We start from the raw sequence: 24,669 nt of genomic DNA on the forward strand, positions 1-24,669 counted from the left end.
GTTTAAGAGAAACTTCTTTATGAGGGTAAAAGGACTTGATTTTATTTGGAGGATACCTTTACAATACATTCTATTAGGATTTAAGTCAAAAATCCATTTTTTTCCACACCCAAAAACAAATGTTAACATCTTTCTTTTTTAAAGTTAATAGGCCTACCTTCTGTCACAAGCTTCTCCCCTTGGAACTCTTCATCAAACACAATGTTTCTCAATAAACTGTTTTCTGGGACTACGGGTTTCGCTACCTCAAAATCACGCATCATAGCTCTGTTAGAGATGAGAAAAGAGAGTCACTATTTTACTCACAGCATTGAAAACATCTATCAGAAGAAATTAATGAGAATGTAAGAATCTACCATTGCTAACCTTTACCATTTCTGAAATATCTGACGGTCTGAATTGCTATCAAGATTATCACACATGCAGATATAATATGAGCTTCTTATTCCAAGTCTGTTGGTTAAATTCAACTAGTTTTAATAGTTTATTTGAATAAATAGGTACAGTGACTTTATGAAAGCTTCAGGAAACAGTGTAAGATTCCTCATTCACAGAAAGAAGCTTGCACTGAATGGTGATCATTGACTCCTTAATACTCTGTCTATTGTAGCATGCTGTGCACAGCCACTTCTGTCATTAAAAGCAGAACACACCGCTCTATTTTTGGGCATTTATTACACAAATTGAAATATAAATCCAGCTTCTACTTAAGCATGGTTAGATATATTCTATAGATTTCACAGAATGGCTTGGGTTATAAGGGACCTCAAAAATCATTCAGTTCCAGCCCCCTGCCATGGGCAGAGTAGCCAACCAATAAACCAAGCATTAGATCAGGCTGCCCAGGGCCACATCCAGCCTGGCCTCAAAAACCTCCATGGACAAAGCATCCACAGCTTCTCTGGGCAGCCTGTTCCAGCACCTCACCATCCTCACAGTGACGAGCTTCCCTCAACATCTGATCTCTCCTCCTTTACTCTTAAAACCATTTCCCCCTGTCCTATCACTCTTGACCCATGTAAAAACCTGATTTCCTTCCTGTTTCCTTTAAATATTGGGAGGCCATAAAAACATCCCCCACTAAAGCTTTCACTTCTCCAGTCCTAACAGCCCAGTTCCTTCAGCCTTCATAGTTCCTTCATAGGAGATCTCTCCAGTCCCTGGACCATCCTTGTGACTCTCCTTTGAAACCTCTCCGAAAGGTTCCACATCTTCTCTGTGTGGATGTTATTATCTCACATACACATTCACATGTACGCTGTCTTTCTCCATACAATCAAGCAAATCAAGATGAATATCTCAATCAGAACTGAGTCTACTCAATTTTAATACTGCTCAGTTTTTAATACTTTTTTTAATTACACATCAAACCATCACAAGCACCCACCCTCAAATAATAAACATCAGATGTAAGACTTACTTCATCTGTCCTTACCATCTAAGTTCCTTGTTTTTATTTGCTGTTTCTGGAAGCACGCTAAAATTATACCCATGGCACCATACATTTCATGAAATATATGCCCACATAACGACAGCAAAGGAAGTCTTACCTACGATAGCGTTGCCTAGAAATTTCATCACCACAAAAGAAACATATAGTTGATAACAGTGTCTTTGCTTCAAGCGGGATCCTTTCCTTTTCTACGGGATTCCATGTTACTGTAATCATCTGATAAAATAAACAGACAACATGCTTGGAAAAAAAAAAAATCTTAGCTTTAGTAAGAATGTTTGGAAAATTAAGTGAAATTTAACAAGTTAGATGAGATTTTCATGAGGAATTAGCGAGACACTTTCATTAAGCACATTTTAAGCAATACAACTTGCTCATAATACTTACTTCATGTGTTCCTTCTCTCAGTATGAACTTATCTGGAGATACCGTCATCACCTGAGGGTCCACAACTGTTTTTGTCTGCAGATTGGCAAAGCAAAGTGCTTTAACATACGCAGCACGAGAACCTGTATTTCTTATGCGGAAAGAAACCCTCTTTAATCTTGAGGGCAATAATCCATCCAGTGTTAACGTGTAGCCGTCCGTCAGTTTTTTAACGCTTTCTAAAATTACACTGCTAGTTCCTCCATATCCAGATAAAGGTATCTGGGAAAAACAAACAAAAACCAACAGTACTTCAAATGAATGACTTCTCACTGAAACTTCCGTAAAACCACATTCAACTACACAAGAATGCACAGCAAGATAAATGAAAGAGCTTAAAACATGAACTGAAGAATCTCTGAAAGAAGTAAAGATTCAGACTATTCAATTTCATTCAAGTTTTACTGAAAATTAATTTATGGCTTATCTATATAAGCAGAGAAGTTCCAATTCTTCATTTGTTGACAGAACTACAATTAAAAACAGGCTACTTTTAAAAATGGTACACAAAATATTTCTACCAAGAGGGACAAAGTATGTAACAAAATTAAGGCTACTTAAACTAAAATTCAATACCCATATGACCTTCTTAGCAGTATGCAAATACACACAATTGATATCTTGAGAAGTTTTAACTTTTAGACAGAAACAATTAATTAAACAATTAAGAACCACCTATGTTTAAAATACCAGAAATTACATAAGGACTCTTACAGTAAACTTAATTCCTGGCTGTGATATAATTCCCAGATGTTTGATTTCCAGCTTTGCAAAAAAGCTAGTGACACGTGTGGGTGTAAACATCAAGTATATATTAGTGTCTTCTCTGGGGCGGATTTTGAGTTCCCAGGTACTTGTTAAACGTTCCTCTGATCCAAATATACTTTGCAGCTATAGAAAAAAAAGAAAGTGAAGATAGAATAAATGAGCAATTATGGTGAGTAAAAACTATTAACAAGACTTATTTCACTACCAAACCAAAATTAACTTCATCAAAATCTGGACTAAATAATTGACAATGGCAGATATTAAAGGCTGTGATGTTAAACATAGAATAGAAAAACTAGGTTTACTCACAGGGATCTCTCTGTTCAAATAACAGAACTTTCTAGGTTCAAACCCCAATACAGTGTGTGCAACTGAAGTTAACAGTGCTACATTAATTCTCCCTCATTTGAAGCTTTTAAAGATCAGAACTGAATATCTGAGGAAAAAGGGCTTAAAAAAAAATAAAATGAAATAAAATCTATGTTAATTGTACAACAAAACTGTTGTCACAGAAATCCCAGATGGTAATTCTAGCTCCTCCTTCTTATATACACAGTCCTTGAAAGTAAGGTCTTGAATCACTCCTGGAAAAAGCACAACCAATAGGTCCATTCTACCCAGTACTGAGTCTGTTGCGCTGCAAGTAGTTTGAATAGCTGCAAACTGAGCTCCAATCTGTTGCAACGCTGTTATAGTTTCAGCTGGAAAGTTATTAGTATAGCTTCACTATCATGTTCATCTAGGCGGCCTCAGAGGAAAATGTAGCCTATGGAAGCACTAACCACAAGCTTTAGGTTGAGCTGTGAGACTGCAACTTTAGATAGTGAGAACAGTTTAACCAGCTCCTTAACAAGCTTTGAAGTAGCCAGAAACAGGTATCCTAATATTACTTTCTGTGTAACAGCCATTTGCTCCTCTCCAGCCTTAATGATTTTGTGATTCCAAGTAGCATCACTGTAATAGACACTCAAGAGGAATGAAGAGGCACACCAGACAGAATTATGAGCTTTTTAATTAAGAAACCGTGTCTTAGCCATATTAAGTGTTAAACTACTTAGCAAGTTCAAGCATTCTTGAGAAAAAAACACAGGTAGGGAAGAATAATATGCAATTGTTCAGTAGGAATAAAACTGGAAAAAAGCTTTCTATTTGCAGTGTTAATTATTTTACTGTCTTTACCTGTCAATAGACTCCCAGGCTACCTGCAACAACTGGCAGACATATTCTCCTAATCATGGCCTACTATGTTAGCACAGAGAAAGGCACACAAATTGCAGTACCCTCAGCTGGTTTTCTGGAAACAGAAAGCAACAACCTACCAAACATTTCTGTCCAGATCACCTTCACTGAGGAGTAAGGAAACTTCAGTCGTATTGGTTAAAAGCCTCTCAGATTGTTAAAAAAAATATCACAAGATTGACAAAGACCCAAAGAAAACCAGCCACCTTTCAAAGGCTACAGATCAACCAGTTAATAAACGGGAGTCCAGTTTTCTGATAAGCACAAGAGAAACATCATGTACTTCCAGAATAAGAAACTAAAAATCAGACTAGAATTCCAGACAATAACCATGGTATCTAACACTCCCCTTTGTGAGAAGTCTAGATTTCAAAACCTTTTTGGCACTTTAACCATATTGTATCTATTCAAGCTGCAACACAAGTCCATCAACATTTCAGAGCATGTCTGACTTGTCTCTGCTTATAGATAGTCAATGCAAGACAAAGATGGACAAGGTCCTCAATATCTCAGTGCTGAGATCTAACAGAGCTGAGGCAGGAGCAGCACCACTCTTTTTTGATCTCCACCACCTTCACTTCAATCAAACAGGCAAAAATACAAAGAGTTGCACCAACAACCTGATCAAGAGCACTGACAAAATTTACTGGGAGCTTCAGAACCATCCTTGACCAGAAAAACATCATCTGGGGAGGCTATTACAGCCTTATTCATGGCTGGTATGGCTTCACATGGTAAGTGAAATTGTACACAGCTTCCAACTATGTCCTTTGATACAGAGACACAGTACAAAGGTTAGCACATGGGACATGACAACCAGAGAAAACCAGAAGAGTTAACAAAATCCTCATCAGTACAGTACAAGACCATATGATGACCCAAAATATTTTGTTGAGAAGAAGAAAATTACATGCTTACTGCATGAAGGTACATATGAAATTCTATGCAAAGCAGAAACACTATTTTCAATTTTCCCATTCCACTGAGCATAACTATACATTTAATTTCTAAACTCATTTAATTCTTCTGAAATGAAAAAAACAACGGTGAGCTGCTATTCCAAAATACCAAATTCAGAACTCATTTTGTGATGAAATTAATTTGCACAGGTCTTCTACAACTTCATTTCTAATCTACCTCATTCACCACTAAATATGTGCTACAAGTGAGACAGATTCTGACATTTTCATACTATCCTGATGTCATAAATGCTTTAAGAGAAATTATCTTTATATTCACCTGAAAACAGTCCTGATCCTGACCTCTTATCACCAGTCTCAAATGCTGAGTCACAGATGGAGAGTTATTTCTTAAAGCTAACTTCTGTTGGCTGAAAAAATATGAAGTTCAGTTATATTTTGCAGTAAACCATTAATCAGGTGTATATATTTATTCATGTCAGCAACGAATATAGAAAATTTTCTAAGTCACTTCATGAAAAAAATGCCTCTAGTACAACAACAAAAAAAAAGACGTTAAGTAGAAAGTTATTACTGCATTCTCAACCTTATAAATCTTACAGTATTACATACCATTAGCATCAGTTTTCATACAGTGGAAGAGCTATAAACACATTACTTAGCAGCTTTATCTTTTAAAGAATGCAGCACTTTTGTCAATACTAAAATTCCATCAAAAAATAAGTTAAAAAACTAAGATAAAATTAGATTATCCAGAACCACTCAGTTATGAAAAAGCAATCTTGCAAATAGCATGACCCAGATGCATTGGAACAGTGGCAGAGAATTAAGTTAAGGCAAATATTTTCATATATTTTTCAATAAGATAATACTACAAAGAGACATTTGGCAGCATGATGTTGATTAAAAAGTATTTTTTCCCCCCCACCTCTCTGAAACACCCCGATAATGACCAGATACCTGCTACTCAGATTGGCGTTCAAGAGAGTTAAGAAACTTCTCCAGTAAGAATAGCTACTGCCTTTTCCATTTTAGCGAGGCAGAAGCCAACCACAAAACAATCTGATAAGCTCTAAAACTTGTAAAACAATGAAGGAAGATGTTTGCAGCTACTGCAAACAGAGAACAACGCTTCTCCCCAGCTTTCAGCAGCAGACACTGCTGTACTGCATTGGAACAAAAAACGCAAAAAGAATTTCAATTTACTAATAGGCTTTGGTGAGTCAAAACTACATTTCGGGGTTAACTGAAAATACAAAGGGTTGAGAAAGTTATCCCCAAAGATCCAGGACTCCTACATTCAAAATAAACACAGAAAAATGACAGTGTAGCTATCAGAAGTGATTCTTGGTTAATAATGTGGATCAGTCTAAAATGATAACCAGGAACATCACTAGATTCCTCCAGAAATTCAGTATCAGAACAACAGTGGATTTGTCCCCAAAGCAATACTACGAAAGTTCAAAGAACTCAAAACTTGCAATCTTGATATGCTAAAGCATCAACAAAGCATATCTCAACAATAACAAGTAGCAAAGGTGGAATCTTGAAACCAAATAAAAATTCAGACAAGAACGAGCTAGTCTGAATGATAAGTTATCACAGAGATGCAACAGATTCTCTGTCACTAGTAGTTTTAACATCAGAACATAATCAAATTCCAATAAATTAATTCAGGGACTATATTGTATATGAACTGCTACTTACACTGATTCTCCAAGCTTTACTCCTCCCCAAGCAACAAACTGCTTGTTGGAGAGAATAGGTGGAATATCTGCAGCAGCTGTAGGCACTGGTCTATTTTCCAATGACTCCGTCTCACCTTTTATCACCACTTCATACTGAGGCCCAGATGGCAACACAAGGATTTTCAAAACACTTAAAAAATAAATACATAGATTTTAATCCCATCACAGAACAAGATCAGCTGACGGAAACAGAACATAGCTGGAAAAAAGTTACAGATAGGCTTTTTAAAAGTACCTTCTTAAAGGGAATACACTCTGTTTTATAGTAAGGGCCAGCTTTAAGTGTGACAAATTTAAATCCTTTGAGCCATTTGGCTATTTCATATAGATCACAGAATTGTAGGGGTTTGGAAGGGACCTCTAGAGATCATCCAGTCCAACCCCCCTGCCAAAGCAGGCTCCCTACACCACGTCACACAGGTAGGCGTCCAGGCGGGTCTTGAATATCTCCAGAGAAGGAGACTCCACCACCTCCCTGGGCAGCCTGTTCCAGTGCTCCGTCACCCTCACTGTAAAGAAGTTCTTCCACACATTCGTGCAGAACTTCCTATGCTGTACTTTCATCCCATTACCCCTAGTCCTGTCCCCACGCACTACTGAAAAGAGACCAGCCTCACCACTATGGCTCCCACACCTCAGGTATTTATAAACCTGGATCAAGTCCCCTCTCAGCCTTCTTTTCTCAAGGCTAAACAGACCCAGTGTGCGTACATCTGTAAGTGAAATGTATGCATTATTGTTAAGTAAGATTTACACACTAACTTCTGTTATGGTAGTGAAAATGAATCAATTCATTTTATATTGGTCTGTGCTTCAGGTTTTCATTTGTGACAGGAAAAGAAATAGCAACTCATTAAGTTACGTAGAGCAGATGAGGCTGGAAATCTATGGAATAGGTGAATCAGCAAAAATCTAGGACTCCAGAAAGCAACAGAAGTTGAAACAACCCTCTCGTGGATAAAAACTTTCACGCTTGTTGATGACCTTAATGTTGAAAATTACTGTTCAAAATAGAAACGTTACCTTTGAGTAGACACTACATTTTTTGGAGAAAACTTCACAGTCACTTCTCGTTCTTCTCCAGGAAGAAGGAAGAGATCATCAGGTTCAACAGAGAAGCAGCTGTCCTGTTCTGATATCTAAAGATGTGTGTGTAGGGCCAGTGGAAGGAGAAAGTGTTCGTTATTTAAGGGAGTCAACATTTCTACAACATATAACAAAAGCTGACTAGCTGTTGTACTTACAGCTTCAAACAACTCAGACAACATAAACACACCTGCCAAGTTCAGAACTTTCTCACATAACCCTGCTCTTGCTAAATTCTTCCAGTTAAAGATATTTATACTGTAACCTCCAACAGAATACATCTTCAGACATCAACTGTATATACAACACTGAAATTCAAGGAAATTCCAAGCTAAACAAGCCCAGTTCCTTCAGCCCATCTTCATACTAGCAGTGCTCCAGTCCCTGGATTATCTTCATGGCCACCCCTCTCCAAAAGCCCCACATCTTTTCTGTGTTGGGTACACCAGACATGGCACACAGTATTTCAGCTACAGCCTCACAAAGGCAGAATAGAGAGGAACAATCACCTCCCTCGCCTGCTGGCCACCTCTCTTCTGATGGAACCCAGGATACCATCAGCCTTCCATGCTGCAAGCACACACTGCTGGCTCACATTCTGTTTTTCATCAACCAGGACCCCTAAGTCCTCCTCAGCAGGGCTACCTGCAAGGAGTTTTTCCTCTCAGTTTTTATACATAAATGGGAATACCTTGATCCAAGTGCAAAACTTTGCACTTTGCTTTGTTGAACCTCATTAGGTTCACAAGAGCCCACCTTTCAAAAAGAGGTGAGGCTGCCAAACTCCTTTCCTTCCTTGCCCCCAGGGACTTCACCTGACAGCCACAACTTTTCAAATATAATAGAGAGTGGCTTGGCAACCACATCAGCCATCTTCCTTAGAACCCTGAGATGCATTCCATCTGGCCCCACGGACTTGTACATATTCAGTCTCACATATAGTCTCAGACTTGCTCTGCCCTTACACCGCATAGGAATTTGCTCCCCCAATTCTCACCCAGTTTCAGGGATGTGAGGTTCAATGATGTGAAAAATCTAAATGTATGTCAATGTGAGATATCTACTTGTAAAATGAGACCTGACTGCCCCTTCCTTTAACCTCAAAGCGCTAGTTACAGTGAGTCACCTTTCAATCTGGGTCGATATGTTCCCTAGATTCTCAGAAAAATTATAGCCATATAAAGAGAACGTATGTATCTGAAAATAACTTAGTTTTGTACTTGACTTGGCAAGCTGTCCACAGAAAACAAATACAGCATTTTTAGAAATTAAAAGTGTTCACCGGTGCTAAAATTCCACTTTGATCTAAATGTACCTCACCAGCTCAATAACATCTGCTACGTAGCTCAGAATTCACTACTTTTAAGAAGTTTGTTAAAATCTATGTGTTAAGTTAAATAAAAATACATTTTTATAACAGAAACAACTGAAGCTGAGCAAATTCAACCAACAAAATTCTCATCTGTTTTTTCCATCTATACATGCTAAGCTCTGGCTATCTTTCATCCTCTATGTAAACTTGAAAGCTTCTCAAACCACAATTAAGAGAGGATCCCATGGCTTAGCCTTCGTTTGTTTTTTCCATATATGTTAACAGAACAAAACACAACTTCAAGAGGGAAAAGCCAGCCTACCTTAAGTTTCAAATTTACACCAATGTTTCCAGCGTTTTTCAATGGCAGTTGTTGTTTGGCAGTTGAATCCACACCAGCAGACAAATGTATTGTCTGTAAAAAAAACATAAGTATCCATATATGCATGCACACATACATATTCTAAAAACAAACACGTTACCACAAGTTAGCTAGGAGAAGCAAATTATTCTTAAAACATACTCTGTAAATGCATGCAAACCTGTAAGTCCTTTGGAGCGTGAATCCTGGCTGTTCCAGCTCTCGCTCGGAGAAGAACACTTTGAATCACACTACTAGGTCCTGGGCTATCCACTTCTACATCAACTCTTGCCAAGAATTCCTCTGCTGGACCCAAGGTATCTAGGGACAATTCCATGAATGAAGAAACCAAGCAAGCCTGCTAGTAGCCATACACACACACACACAACTTTCACAGGACCACAGTTACGATTTATTTATTTTACCTTTCTGTCAAAAGAGCATGAAACTGTCTCTAAAGCATACCAAGAAAACAACATAGATGCCAAATTAATCAATATACTATTTCCCTTAGGAAATCAGAAAAAAAACCACACAGATTTGTTTTTCAAATTTCTTATCTGTACTGCAATCAGTATTTTCCTAAGCAATTGCTTAACGCCCTCAGCACAAGGAGTAGAGCACATCCCATCTATTTTGCAATAAATAAGCACTTTGTACAGTCTGATGCTGTAGTGCAAGTAACCTAGCAATACCTAAAAGATTAAGGCACAGAAGCGCGCCTTCTCCTTCAGGAACTAAAACTGAACAAGAAGTTGAATAACTGAAACATTAGGACACATAATACAAAGAGTGAATGTTTCAGTTCAAATCTGCAGCTTGCTCCTGAAATCCTAACACATACATTAAAAGCCTTTTTGGTTTGGATTTTTAAATGAAAAATGAAATTTCTATACCTGAACAAGAAATTTGTTTCTTTGGTGCATGGAACAGAACCCAAACTGTTAAAACCTCAGGATCCTGAAAAAGAAATGGGTTGACTCATCTCATGCAGTGAACAGAATTACTAGAGAAAAAATAAAGCTTGCAGCAGTAAAACACCAGTACTCAAATAGGCAGACTGCATAAACCATTACAGCGAATTCAGATAATCAAAACGCATTTCAGATAGTAAGCAACAGTAAGAATCAGTAAACTCCAGCTACTCACTTGTCCATCATAGCTTGCATGGATCACATGATTTACAACGGATGGAGCTGCTGCCTGAGAAACTGCATCCCTTTGGAGGGATTGCTCATTAGAAGAATTAACTGGTTCCTTGGAAAACGTGAAGCAACGCCAAGCTACTGCATTCTGTTCACAAAATAGAGATTTTTAATGTATTAAAACACTTATTGTCACAAAAGTGACAAAGATGGCAAATGCAAGGCTATCTCTAAACAATTTAGTCTGGAAAAAATGAAATAAAAAATTAGCCTGTAGTTTCAGCTGGTATGTCTAAAATTGTTAGAAATTATCTGTAACAGAAGGAAATAAGCTGAAAGTAGTTAGTGAAAGGCTTAAAAAAGTTGGGCTGTGCAAGACTAAACCTTTAAAAGTAACTGAGATGACCCACAGCCTTAACACAAAGCCAGTCCTTTCTCTCCTGTCCCCATATAAGAGGGGAAAAAAGAAAAACAGTTCTTCCCACAATACAAACAGCAGCAAGCCTAGACACTAACCCAAAATCTTCACTGCCACAGTGATGCAAACAGGAGCACAACACAGCAAGTAACAGAGGATATTACTGCCCAGTGGGAGACAAAGCAGATGGAGATCTGCTCTTCCTTCAGCAATGGAAGACAGAACTCATTAAACTTTCTATGAAGCAAGGCTGCTTGTTTCAAGAGTCAGCTATTAGAATAGCACACATTCCGCTAGTGCAATCCATTTTCACCGTCTCAGAGGAAAGGTTTAGGCACCATAAACCTTCCTGCTGTCTGCCACCTTACTATCTCAAATCAGGCAACACAAGGACAGCCAACCACAGCTGGGCTGACTAAAATGAAAAATAGGACAAGGTGCAATTGTCCCAGAAGCACTTTTGTTGGTACCATTACAGCTGAATTAGATCACCAGTCAGCAAAACTTTGTACTTCCTGACTAACCTGATACATTTCTTGGGAATTTTACATCTAGAGTCAAGGGTATGTTTTAGTAAAATAGCAGTGTTTCAGTACTAAAATTCAGTATCTCAAGTTAGCTTTCAAATATGGGAATTCTACTGTACTTACTGCATTAATAATAAGTCTAATCGGCACAAAAGCATGAGTTTTGTTGATAATTTTTAAAGGAAGAGCCTTCCAACTGCCAGAAGTCAAGTCACCAAAATCCAGATAATCTTGTTTTCCTGTTTCCACCTGGATTTTAAGAAAAAGCAGAACTTTTAAGGAAGGAAAACCTCAAAAATGCACTAGAATACAAAAGCAGCAGGAAGCATTACTCCTGTAATGCCATACGCACATATACAATACACACTTTCTGCCAGGGGTACCTATTATCTACACAACATTTGCTTTGATATCAAAAATGCATATATACCCAGCTGGCATTTGCTCACATATATTGCCCCAGTCAAATTTAAGTCAACATTAGTGCAGTATTTACCCACCAAAATCCAATACATAGTCGAGTTACTTTGGTATAGTTTGACACAAGAATATGCCACCTGTAACACTGCAGCTAGTTAAACTTTAGAAAAACAACTGAAGAGCTAATTTTGTGAATGTAAAAACTTTGAGTGTTGTGATCTGAAACAAAATACCACTTTTATTTGGCACGTTATCCAATCTCTGCAGTGTAACAAGATGTGTAGGGACTTAGCATAGAATTTACTTTTAATTTAAAAACAAAGCAATTTTGAAGGATCCACATGAAAAAAAATATGGACAACAATAAATGAGCTCAAAGGAATAATCAAACAAGATAAAATCTATGTCATGTAATTTTTAAATAAACCCTTACAACTGGAAACAAATGCTTTGGGCTATATTTTAATGCTCAGTGATACCCAAAATAGCAAAATCCTGAGAATTATATGTCAAAAAACTAATCCATTCTTTTGATAATGAGAAATTAATTATTTTCAGACAGCTGCTTAGTAATTTTTCATGTTTCTTCTATGTGCTCTTCCACAATTAAAACTTCCTTAGTTATAAGCCTTTAATATATATACACGCTTACATTCTCTACTCATTCCAAACATAAGACATTCCAGGTTCCTATGAGAAGTCTTTATTCCCACTCTTATTCACTATCATGAAATTATTCATAGAATTCCAATTAAAAAAAAAAAAACAAACCCACACAAGTAGCTACTTACTTCTAAATTAGGATTTTCAGCAACTGCAGTCAGAACTACCCTACTTGACAAAGCTTCTGCCTGAACAACTATCTCAGCATCTGCAGAAACCGACCAAGATGAAACACTGAGAATACACTGGAAGATCCCCGGATGACAAGGTAAGAAAAGTATTTTCAGGTCATCGGTAGAATGGGGTCCTACAATCGTTTTGTTCTTGAACACAAGACACTGATACTTTGCAGGATCCACCTGAAAAGCAAAATACACATCAACTTCAACAAGCTCGTTGTTAGAGGACAGCTTCATTCAAAATACCACATTTCTCGCATCACCATTTTTATGCCCCACTTCATCTGACTCAACTGTAGGTATCTGCTTTAAATTTAAATACAAGAGTTAGGTAAGTCAGCCTACTGAAAGTTGATGGGGTTTCTGTCCAGCATCTAGCAACAGATTAACATGGGAACTGCAGTATTTACTATATCTGAAAGGTAGGAATTAACAAGCAGTGATCTCAAACCTACTATAATTTATGCAAGAATAAATGTTCAAGTCAATCCCACCACAAGATACTTACACTCACTATTCCTACTCAATGGAATAAATCAGGAGGACTGCCTAAGATACCACTGCTTTTGTTTATAGTAACTATCAACTGGGGAGAACTTACAACTCTCTAAAGAAGGCTATTATTTCACAGTATGACATCTGATAAGGTTACAGATTTATGCGTATAAGTGTACTGAAAAATACTTACCTTTTCCCCATTGACTGATATGCTGAGTATTCCAATGCTGACCTGCAGCCACCGCTCAGTCGGATTAAAAATGCTAAGAACTGTCTGTGAAGCAATTCCCACACAGCAGGCATTAGGGAACTTCAGCTCTTCTGGTACTTTTACATGTCCTTAGGAAGGAAGCATACTACAGTTAGTTGCAAGTATCCTGAATAAAGCGTCGCTCCTAATTTTACTTATTCTTTTATATTAATTTTAGCTATTCCTGACCACAGCTTTATTTAAAGCACACTTTTAACAAGCCTTACCAACACCAGAAGACATCGAGAAGTCCCACTCCTTTCTACCAGTTCCAGGATGCTGTGCAGTATATGACCTTATATTTAAGATATTCTTGTTCCAGGAAGCAGACTGTGGATGACAAAGTGCAGCTGTACCCAAAGAACCAGGACCAATATTTGAACCCAAAGGGATTCCTACTGGAACTGAGTTTTCCACTAGTTCTGCTGAGATGCTGGAGTAAGGAAGTCCTGATGGTGGTACACTAAAACCTGCAGAGCTGCAGCCGTGAAACTGAGGCAAAATTTTGTTACCAGTAGATGGCACGTTTCCTAGATGATGCTGTGCAAATTGAGTTGTTGCCAAGGAATGGCCTGGAAGTAACGTGGGAACAGAAGAAACTGTCTGACTTTCAGAGGTAGTGACATGGGATTTAAAGCTTGAAATAGGAATATACTGTTCACCTGGAGTGTTTTGATTTACAGGAATACAAGCTCTTAATCCAGGATATACAGGCAACGTATTTAAAGATGGTAATCCCTGGGTCTGTGCTTTATTTGTGTGATCCTGCCATACTTCTTGTGCACCAGTGTTAACAGGAAGTGGCTGAAAGACACAGAATTTACTGGCAAGAGCTGATAGAGCAGGCTCTAACTCTTTAAGAGTTGCTGCTACTCTTGAGGCAGCAGAGCCAAGCTGCCTTTCATTCTTCGGAAGATCCTCCTTGGACAGTTCTTGACCTTGTCCTTCAAGTTTTCTTTCAGGATGCGCAAGTTCATTTTCTTTTGATTTCTGATCAACACTGAACTGTACTCCTTTGCGGTTTCTTTGGCACAGGTAGTCTTCTAATTTGTTTGTTTGTTCCTGTGAAGGAGTTGGGCTGGCTCGAATTATTGTTGTACTTAGTTCACTTGCATTTTCACTCTAGTAAATAAACATAATATACAATATCATTACAAATTCTACACATTCTAGAAAAGCAAACAGAATTCATAAAACAGACCCTAATACTGGTACTGCCATCTATTACCATTAAATGATCAAGTCTGTCAAGTCTTGTTACAAAAACAAAACTTCAGACACCTGCGTTTCTTTGAGAAATAAAGTCTGTTGCTTCAGCCTTCTTTGCTATCTGAAGTCACACATAACTATGGTATCTGCTTGATATGAAGTCAGTTTCCTTCACATAGCACCCTTGTGGTGCTATGTTTTGGATTTGTGATGAAAACAACATTGATAATGTACTGATGTTTCAAATATGGCTGAGCAAGGCCGGCAGAATCAAGGCCACCTTTGTTTCTCACTTCACCACAGCAGTGAGGTTTTCAACTTCTGTTTGTTTTAAAGTCCCATCTGCATGTTCAGACATTTTAGAGGGGGTTGGCATAATAAAGATTTCAGATTCCAAGGAACCCATGGACTGAGATAAGAGAATATTAACTATCTTAGCATAAGACTGCAGGCCTGAATGCAAGTTCCACTCTAAGAGTACACTCTTTACTAAAGCAGCAAGAACAGAGAGAATAATTATCAGAGGTAGACAAATGGTATTTTCAGTCCTGAAATCATTTAGTGGGAGTTACAGCTAAAGTATGCACTGATTTACGTTGCTTAGGTTGTAGGGGGAGAGAAGGACTATTCCCAGAAGTCGAAACAGAAAGAGAACCTCAGGGGTGAAAAAAGCAGATAAAGAGCCTGCTTAACTGCTGCTAGAATGCTGCACTGCACTCCAGGAACAGAATGACTCGAGAAGCAACTCAGGAAAGCATAGAAAAGTATACACCAACTCTCCCTTTTTCCAGAAGTTCTTTGAATGCTTTACTCTTACATTCGCTGGGGTTTGCAATTTAACAAAACCTACTTCCAAATTTACAGTGTTGAAACTTGGGAGCAGGGAGGAAAAGAGAGAGCAGCACAATATCTTTTTTGCTAAGCACAACGCATAATAAGCTATTCTGAAACCCTTCAGGTTGTTCTAACTGTTAAAAATGATTTTGACCATGGAACAGTTCATAGGGCAGAGACCTGTGTTTTTTAAGAAAAACAGTTCATACATAATTACAGTCTTAGACTCTCTTACCCAGCGTATCTCTGGATCATGTGTTACAGATGTATTCTTAAGCGTGCTGTCAGACTCAGAGACATACGTTAATCTGCTCATGCTTGGACTTGAGTTAACTGACTGAGATATAGTATCCTCCTTGCAAGGTGATTTTGGATACTGTGATGTGCAAATAACATCAGCTTCAGACCTGAAAAACAGATAGCAAGTATGTCAGACTACACAGAATACATGTCCACAAGACAGTGAATAGCCACTGGCCATAGTATATGTTTAAAACCACAAGACTTGGTAGTAATCTAATAATATACACAACTCCTCTCATTTTAATAAAACATTACCCATTCAATTGCTACTAAATGCTGAAATCTTGGGGACAAAGTTGCAGTTTCAAAATATGAAAGCGTTCATATGTAATGTAAATATTTCTACCTATTTGCTCTGACCACGAGCAGTGATATGAATTGGAGAACAAAACTGACCTAAACACAAGTTTTAAAGCAAGAAAACAAAAAAACAACCCAGGCCATCATTGATTTTATAGAATATCAAGCTTTGTTATTACATAACTAGAACTGTTATAAAAAATAAACTAAATATGGTAGCTAACCATTCCACCATCACAAAGGTATAAGTATCCACGGCACCTGACAAGCTACAGGCTGAATGTTCTGTATTCTTGCATTACTGGGCAATCCTGAGCAGAAACAGATACATTCCTGTCCAGCAACTCTATCATCATACCATCAAGGGAAATAAATCAGCAATTGCTTAAGACTGCTGCCCCATGCACGCATTAAAACCTAACAGCAAGCTAACACAAAGAATGAAATCATAATCTTAAATAAATAAAGACTTCCATAAACTGAAGTTAAAAACTTCACTTTAAAACCTGATGACTCAAAGATCCCCATGAAGCTGTAGCAATTCCTATAACCTGCACTAAGAAACTTACCCTGAACATGCTGTTCCAGAAGCATCACTAGGAGAAGAGTGAATCAGCGGTGAAGTTGAAGGCCTGAAGCTATACTGCTCATCCTCCAAAGGCTGCAAGTCACATTCGGGGAGAACAGGTTGATGCTCTGATAAATAAACAGGATTCAATAAGTGTTTAAGCACAGGAAACAAGTCTGTTTTCAGGTAAAGCCTTTTCTACAACTAGTTCCCTTTTTATTTTTGGATTGCTCATTAGATTTACTTACCAGTACTATTCTGGGAAGTTGGAGAGTGCTTATCAAAAGTTACATGCTTCACACTCCCACTGCCAGCAGCACAGCTCTCTTTGGTTCTCTCCTCCACCTTTGAGCTCTGCATCTCTTCATCAGTGCTCAATTTCTGCACAGGCGCTGTTCTCGTAGGACTTACAAAGACACATTTACCCGGTTCTTTGGTAGCTTTTCCATTGCTGAGCGACACGTTTCTTGTATTTCTCTCGAAATCATTACATGGTTCAGGAACAGTATTTTTCACTGTTCCTCCACCTTCCTTGCTACATCTACTAGTAAGATTGTCAGCCTGCTGAGCGAACAGAAGTCTCTGTGCTGTTTCTCTTTTAACTGCTACAGGAGTTTCACATGCCTGTGCTTTGTTTCTATTAGGTAAAGTTTGGGTATCCGGCATATCAGATTTAAGAGTAGCACTCATCAACTGCAAATGTTTACTACTTATTATATCTGATAACTTCTCTGAATACTTAATGCTATTTGCAGTTCTGTCTTCATGCTTAGAAGCATCAGATGAGCTATTCTGAGTACCACTCTCTGCATTAAAATAACTCAGAAATTGCTTTTCCGTTAGTTGCTGCTCATTATGATCACTTAAAAAGTCTTCTACAAGAGTTTCTTTATTTCTAACTTTAGCCAGTAAAGTGCTTTCAGACATGCTGTTCTGGACAGGTGCCTCACGTTTCGCAATACTCTCACGCTCACTTTCATGTCCAGACTCATCTGTTTTTTTCAGATATTTTTCCATATCAAATGTGATGTTTTCCACATTGCTGGATGATGCCCGATCAGCTGTGAGTTCAGTCTCTTTAACAATTCCAGGAAGGAAACGTTTCTTTCTATTTTTATTGGAGAGTGTCATCATCATAGCAGCCAACTGGGAAGGCTCAGCACTGCAAGAAGCATTAGCAATAGCAGAGGCAATTGTGCTAATACTGAGGACAGAGTCAGAATGATTCGATAAGCCACCTTCCAGCTTGTCTTCATTAACTCCACCCTACAACAAAGACAAACAGGTTAAGCACCAAATTAAGAAAATTTATTTTTTTTAAATGATTTTGTATTTGATTTTATGCCTGATACTATATTAATATATTTCTTGTTGCCACATACTTAATCTATTGTCAAGGAGAAACACTACAACAGGCAAACTACTTATTTTCCAAGTCTGCTTGCCACAAGGATTGCCTACTAGGAAGCTTCTGTTCCTTTAAAACTAGGCAGTTTGATACACATAAAGTTCTCATATCTGCCTTAATTTGGTTTTAGGGACTGCAAGTAAATACAAGCACAGACAGAGCAAGGAGGAGACTGATCAAACACACACCATCTTCCCAAATAACTTCCAATCATCTGCCTCTCAACAAAGAGAAACAAAACCAATTCCACGCTTCTCTACGCCTCTGAAGTCTGACTTCTTGCCTTTGCACACTGCCTATTCTTAGCAAAGCACTGGAATAACTAGACAATGTCACCTCTAGATTATAATCTCTTCCCATCTCTCCTGGGAGATTTCTTCTTGTGAACTTGCATTTATGCCCTCCCGTAGATATCCACACAAACCCTCACAGTATCCTCATAAAAAGACCATTGATTTATGGAGAAGATAAATGGATCATGACTAAAAACTGGCTGTAAAATGTTGTCATCAGGGCACAAGGTCTGTCAGGAGGCTATGAGGAGCCTGAGGTCCATAATGGGGTATCCCAGGGACGGACACTGGGCCAGTACCAGTATCTATGTACTGTTCAACTTCACTATCAACGACATTGATAATGGAACAAAGCATAGCCTCAGAGCAAGCCTGCCAAGGCGTGGTTCATACACAAGGTGAGCTATTCAGAAGGATCTCAGCAGATTGGAGAAACACGATGAGAGAGATATCAGTAATTTCAAAGAAAAATGCCTTTCAGCCTGGGGAGGAATAAGTCTTTGCACCAGTACTGGATAGGGACTGAACAGCTGGAGAACAGCCTGGCAGAAAAGAAGTCAGAGGTCCAGGTAGTCATCAAGTTGACCACGAGCCAGCAACGTGCCCTTGTAGAAAAAAAAGCCAGCAGCAACCTGTGCTGCAGCAAGAAGAGAGTGGTCAGCAGGTTAAATGTGTTCATCCTTCTATTCAATGCTGGTACAACCAGATCTACAGGATCATAACAATCTAATGAAACTAGTCTAAGAAGTAAAAGGCATCTGCTAGGATCCAAGTTACCAGCATAAAAGGCAGTAACTAAATTGAGATTAAAGCACAAAGTCAGCCTTACTCAAAGAAATAATAACAAGTTACTTTTGCTCAAGTTCATATTTGCAATTAATAGCAAATACGAGAAAAATACCTTTGCTTTACTTCTGGTAGGAGTTTCTGAATTGACACTTTTTTGTATTCCAGCTGCAGCCTCTGCACCACACAATGCACCTTCACCGCTGGTAGAATCTGCATGTTCTTTTGCTTGAGCTTCCAAGTCTTCTAAGAAGAAAGAAAAATACCAAGAATTAATTTCCAAGTATAATGTTTGAACAGCTTCATTCATGGGATGTGAACACTGTTGTGTTCAATAGGAAAAAACTGTTGTAACGAACAAAAATAAATACTGCAACCATCACCTGTTGCCTGTATAGTATTGAAAGAACATCCTAATTCAGTTAATAGAATTAATGATGTTATGAATACCATAGCTCACACTTCATTTTCAGGTAGCCTACCATATTAGCACAAACTAAACATGTCTTTTCATAAAATGTTGTTCACAAAGTAGCATCAATGTACACCTAGCTCCAGTATAAAACCATAAGAGTTAAAACTGAATAAAACCATTTTTCATATACTAAAGAGTCTGAGAGAGGGAGATATCAGTGAACTGGTGATCTTAAAGGATTAGACTCAGAAGGACACCCTTCTGAAACCATCAAGTCTATTAAGAATCTTATGGATTATCAGACAGAGCACAAACTAGGAAATACTGTTCTGATGAGATCCTGTGATTCTAAGATCTAGAAGCTACTGTAGCACCAAAGGAGCTTCTGCTTGAAGGAAAACATCCAAATACAATAGAACACTACAGCTTTTTAAAATGCTCTGCTTAGGAAGAAAAGTAGTATGAAGTGTGTTTGCTTCATTTAATTTAGCTTCTCTTCTGCTTGGGGTAGATATATGGAGTTTGCATATCCTCAGTATTTCAAGTAATCCCTTTCTCAGGTTGCTAAGATCCAAGTTTCTTCTGCTTCTACTGTTCCTTAAAAAAGGATTGTATACTAACTTGTTAATAAAGATAACTGCCAGTACTCTGGAAAAAATTCACATGACAGTTGCTATTAGTGTACTGGGTATTTAAGTCAGTTCATGGCCATTTTCTCTAGCATTTACAAAGTAACTGCAGAGCACACCAGGGTATTTATTATTTAAAGCGGCAATCACAGCTGGCTTTTACCTGAACAAAGGTCACAAAGATTCAAGAAACATCCAGAGATAGTTTGTTTTTAAACAAAAAATCCAGACTACTACGGAGTGAATTTAAGTACACTGACACTTGGTTTAAAGAAAACAAAACCAATAAATTAACGTAATTAGAGACACTTTAAAAATATTTGCAATGGCTCAGGGCAAGGAAAATAATGACTGCAAAATTGTTTTTAAGGAAATGTCCCCCGTAAAAATCTGACTGATGTTTTCATCACTGTAGAAGGGTATGTAAGCCATTGCATTGATGCTACGAACAGATTCAGAAGACTGATATTGTCTTAAGTGTATAAGAACAACAAAGATGCTTTAAAATGAACACATATTTTGATTAAATACTCAATTTCCTAGATAAACCTTGTTCAGTTGATATGCAAGTTATGCATAAATGCATATTCTGGTCTTTACATAAAAGTTTTTAAAGGAATTTCCTATTCTTTTAAGTCAATCAGGTATCCCAGGAGTAAAATTATTTACTTATTTTAAAAGATGGCTGGTGTAAGTTAGACTTGTACATATACACACAAACACAGTTATAAACCTGAGCTACTTCTTTCCCTACATCCTCTACATCTAAATAGAAAATAAATAAGCTTCCTGTTTTTGTGGTTAGTTCTTTTTGTCAGTTTTTGGGTTGTTGTTTTGTCAACACAACCATACAGCTTTTTGAGCAGGAAAACTCTGAACAAAAGCTTTAATAATTAAAAGCCATTCTAGCACTTATCCAGCATCTGAAAATGCAGAAGACCAAGGCAATCCAGGCTACCATCTGGTATTAGGATGCTCTATCATGCAACTCTTTAGGGTTCGTGTTTTTTTTACCTTCCATCTTCACCCGCACAGGCCTGAAAATGATTAAGTGAATGAGTCTATCACATACTTTTCACTACCTTCACTGGTTATACACAAATAACTCATTACTGTTACAACCACCATCTGAGGTTCATCCTGCTCTATAATTACCTGGAAACACTTCAGAAAATTGTGATATTTCTTGGGTAGCGTCACCTATTGATGCGTCAAATTGCCTTAGCAAAGCAACAGGTTGCCTTGTCTTCGGAGATGTAATATGGTAACCAAAAGATGGCTATAAAGAAAAAAATAAATAAAGACAACCCAGAATACAACGTTAGTAAATTCAATCATGAACAAACAGTTCCAGTGGATAGGCAAAGTAGTTTCAGCCAGTTTCTCTCCAGTTGGCATTTGGCTGAGAAATAACATACACCTCCTAACTTTACAGAATCACAGAATGACCCGGGTTGGAAGGGACCTCAAGGATCATGTAGTTCAAACCCCTCTGCCTGGCAGGGCCACCAAACATACACATTTACTAGATCAGGTTGCCCAGGGCCCCGTCCAACCTGGTCTTGAACACCTCCAAGGACAGGGCATCCACTACCTCCCTGGGCAGCCTGTTCCAGGGCCTAACCACTCTCCTAGTGAAGAACTTCCCCCTAACATCCAACCTAAATCTTCCCTCTTTCAACTTAAAAACCTTAAAACCACTTCCCCTATTCCTGCTAAATGGACTTTGTCTGAGAAGTGTTTCATTCAACTCTGTGGACTGCTTGCTCAGATCTCCAACATGCAGCCTGTAACAAGGCCTACCTTCCTCACTAGAACCCCATGTTTTGATCAAGAATTAATTACAAAGATTCCCTGGTAATACTAGTCATCCCTTCATGTCATAAGTATCAATTGAGAATCTGCTCAATTCATCCTTGTCATATATGCACAGAATTTCCTTAGCAAGTAAGCATAGAAAAGTAGTTCTCAGAAATAGTTACAAGTAAAGCAGCTCTAGCTGTTTTTTCTTACCCTCCCCTTGCCTCTTATAACACCGAGATACGTACCCGTTTCACATCACTACCTCCACCAAGACAACCAAGAGCTTCAGATCTCTGGCCAAAGAACTCTCCCAGAGACAAACGTAAGTAGCTGGCATCTTTACTAACATCAGACATTTTTGGTAGAAAGCAGCTACCAGCAGATTTCCACGAAGAATTTGCTAATTCAGATGCATTTAGAATGTCTACTTTTTCTGCCTGCAAAGAAGTGACAGAAGTTGTAATTTGCAAATAAACGGGAGTTATTCTGTTTGCGTTCAGATCATTACTTACCTGCAGAAGTCTGTGTGTTTTCTCAAATTCTTCCTGGTCTTGTGCAATCATTGCTGCTGCTTCAGCTTAAAACCAAAGAAGACATTCATTAAAATAAGTGCTGCCATTACTATTCAGCATCATTAAACTAAATTTTGAAGCACAGATGCTTAATTCTACATCCAAGACAATTTGGGGCAAACCAGGAGTCATTCCTCACATGACTGTGAGGCAGGTTTGTGTGAAGTTAGGTTAAAAACAGTATTCCTTAATCTTTAGATAGCCCAGTAAAAGAAGCATTTGGCTAGCTACCTTAGAGGTCAGTACAGAAGGCCTCTTAAAACTCTATATATTTTATATATATATATATTTATTTATTTGTTTGTTTATAAATGTATATATAACCCTTATATTTATTATTGGTTCTGCTATCTATACTAGGTGAATGGGAGCTTCCAAACCAACTTAGCATCTTGATGAAGTTTTCTAAACCGAATGTTGTCTATCTCTGAACTTGAGCAAAAGAAATAGATCGGTTTGGTTTGTATGAGTTCACAAAATACCCATGCAAATTAACATGGCCAAACGTTGTTGACTATAAAGATTACTTAAGGAAAGTTGGAATTTCATTGCTTTTGAAGAAAGCAACAAAATTGGAACATCTCTTTATTAAGCGATCCAACTATAATTCCTAAAGGCAACCTAGCGCTGTCAATGACATGCAGTCATAGCCAGCTGAATTTTAAGTCAATAGTAAATCTTCTTTAATTCTCTATATAAGATGTAAAACAACTTATGAAGACTTCCTGAAGCATTAAACTGTCAAGTGAACAATGCTGCACTACTCTGTACAGTAATACAGTGTGCACTGTTCACAGAGACAGACGTGTCATTAATTGCACTCAGCAGCATCAGATATAACATTTCCTTTCTTTCCCTATAAATAAAATCTCTCAGCTGTCAAGAATCACACAAACATCACAGACAAGCAAATCAGCTGAGAGAAAAATGCCATCCGTGCTGAATCTAATCACGTGGAAAGCATCATTTCTTTTAAAACCATCAGGTAAGGAAAAAGCTCATGAGCCTTGGAAAAAATTTCAGTAGACAACTATCCTAAATTATTTGATAACTCGAGTCTGAGATACAGCCAGGTATCTGAAATACCCTGCTATGTGAAAAATAATGGAGTTCTGCTTTGCTAACATAGTAAGTAGGGAATTTTCCAGCACACAATCTTATTTGTTCCAACAGAAACCCACACGGTGTTGATAAACAGTTTCAACCCAACAACCCTGCTTGACCTTGTGTTCATAATAAACAATTCTACACATCATCCTCTCTGAAAGAGAGCAACCTTGAGCAGACATCTTTAGAATACCATCCATACATCAGCTTTCGAAACAAGAAGAGACCTGGATAAGCATACAGTGCTTAAATCTGTACAGTAGGACAGTTGTTCAGAACACATTTTTTTAGTATCTAAAGCCTTTGCAATAGTAAGTACTATTTATTTTTTTAAAGTGGAATAAAATACAAGGAGGAGCAAAAGTTTCCTTAATAGTATAATACAGATCATAGAATTGCTCAGGTTGGAAAAGACCTTAAAAACTGAGTCCAACCACAACCTAACCATACTACCCTATCTAACAACACTCCGCTAAATCACGAGCACCACACCCAAATGGTTTTTAAACACATCTAGATAGCAATAGCTAACTAAAATGGAGAAAGATTACATACATCCAGTTATGAACTCATTTATTTTATCATCTTCAGACAGGTTTAAATCTTGTTCTTCATCAAATGAAGTATAGTAAGCAAGATCAGTCACCCATTTGCCTTCTTCGTTTTGATAAACAACGCTATGTGGTGCATCACCTGAAATGGACAACAAATGATGCATGAAAGATTAAGATAAAAGGAACATGGCAAAATGTCTTCAGTTTAAATGAGTCCACTCACTGAAGGCCAGCAACAAGTTACTGCAGATCAAGTAGCTGCAATTACAAGTTGCAGCAGCTTTGCAAAAGAAGCAATAGACTGCAATATCCATCAGTCAGTAATTTATAAAAACAAAAACAACTTATTCAAGTTACATATTTCTTGTTTATAAAGAAATTGTGGATTTTTTTTTTTAACTAAAGAAAAATGTGCAGCTTACAATTTTATTTCGTTTTCCATGCAACAGTGGTATAGTTAGGTTATATTGAAAAC

At 37.8% G+C, this 24,669-nt stretch overlaps 1 protein-coding gene across 5 annotated transcripts in view; it reads right to left on the bottom strand.

Annotated features, from left to right (window-relative positions):
* The window catches only part of CEP192 (centrosomal protein 192), a 54,323-nt gene that overhangs the window by 19,897 nt on the left and 9,757 nt on the right, over positions 1–24,669 (bottom strand). For 4 of the 5 annotated variants that reach the window (XM_015855296.2, XM_015855297.2, XM_015855293.2 and 1 more), the window contains exons 10-32: positions 24,196–24,333; positions 22,474–22,538; positions 22,207–22,398; positions 21,314–21,437; positions 19,230–19,360; positions 16,876–17,893; positions 16,629–16,755; positions 15,692–15,863; positions 13,641–14,535; positions 13,354–13,502; positions 12,615–12,845; positions 11,527–11,652; positions 10,463–10,606; positions 10,210–10,273; positions 9,495–9,634; positions 9,275–9,367; positions 7,578–7,693; positions 6,514–6,684; positions 5,126–5,216; positions 2,594–2,770; positions 1,841–2,101; positions 1,551–1,669; positions 158–267 (exon numbers count right to left, since the gene is read on the bottom strand). In XM_015855296.2, the coding sequence (XP_015710782.1) occupies positions 158–267; positions 1,551–1,669; positions 1,841–2,101; positions 2,594–2,770; positions 5,126–5,216; positions 6,514–6,684; positions 7,578–7,693; positions 9,275–9,367; positions 9,495–9,634; positions 10,210–10,273; positions 10,463–10,606; positions 11,527–11,652; positions 12,615–12,845; positions 13,354–13,502; positions 13,641–14,535; positions 15,692–15,863; positions 16,629–16,755; positions 16,876–17,893; positions 19,230–19,360; positions 21,314–21,437; positions 22,207–22,398; positions 22,474–22,538; positions 24,196–24,333 (4,854 nt within the window). The remainder of the gene's footprint in view (positions 1–157; positions 268–1,550; positions 1,670–1,840; positions 2,102–2,593; positions 2,771–5,125; positions 5,217–6,513; positions 6,685–7,577; positions 7,694–9,274; positions 9,368–9,494; positions 9,635–10,209; positions 10,274–10,462; positions 10,607–11,526; positions 11,653–12,614; positions 12,846–13,353; positions 13,503–13,640; positions 14,536–15,691; positions 15,864–16,628; positions 16,756–16,875; positions 17,894–19,229; positions 19,361–21,313; positions 21,438–22,206; positions 22,399–22,473; positions 22,539–24,195; positions 24,334–24,669) is intronic. The other variant, XM_015855295.2, reaches the window with a different exon arrangement.

This window comes from Coturnix japonica, chromosome 2 (genome assembly GCF_001577835.2).
Source record: "Coturnix japonica isolate 7356 chromosome 2, Coturnix japonica 2.1, whole genome shotgun sequence".
Classification (NCBI taxonomy): Eukaryota; Metazoa; Chordata; class Aves; order Galliformes; family Phasianidae; genus Coturnix; species Coturnix japonica.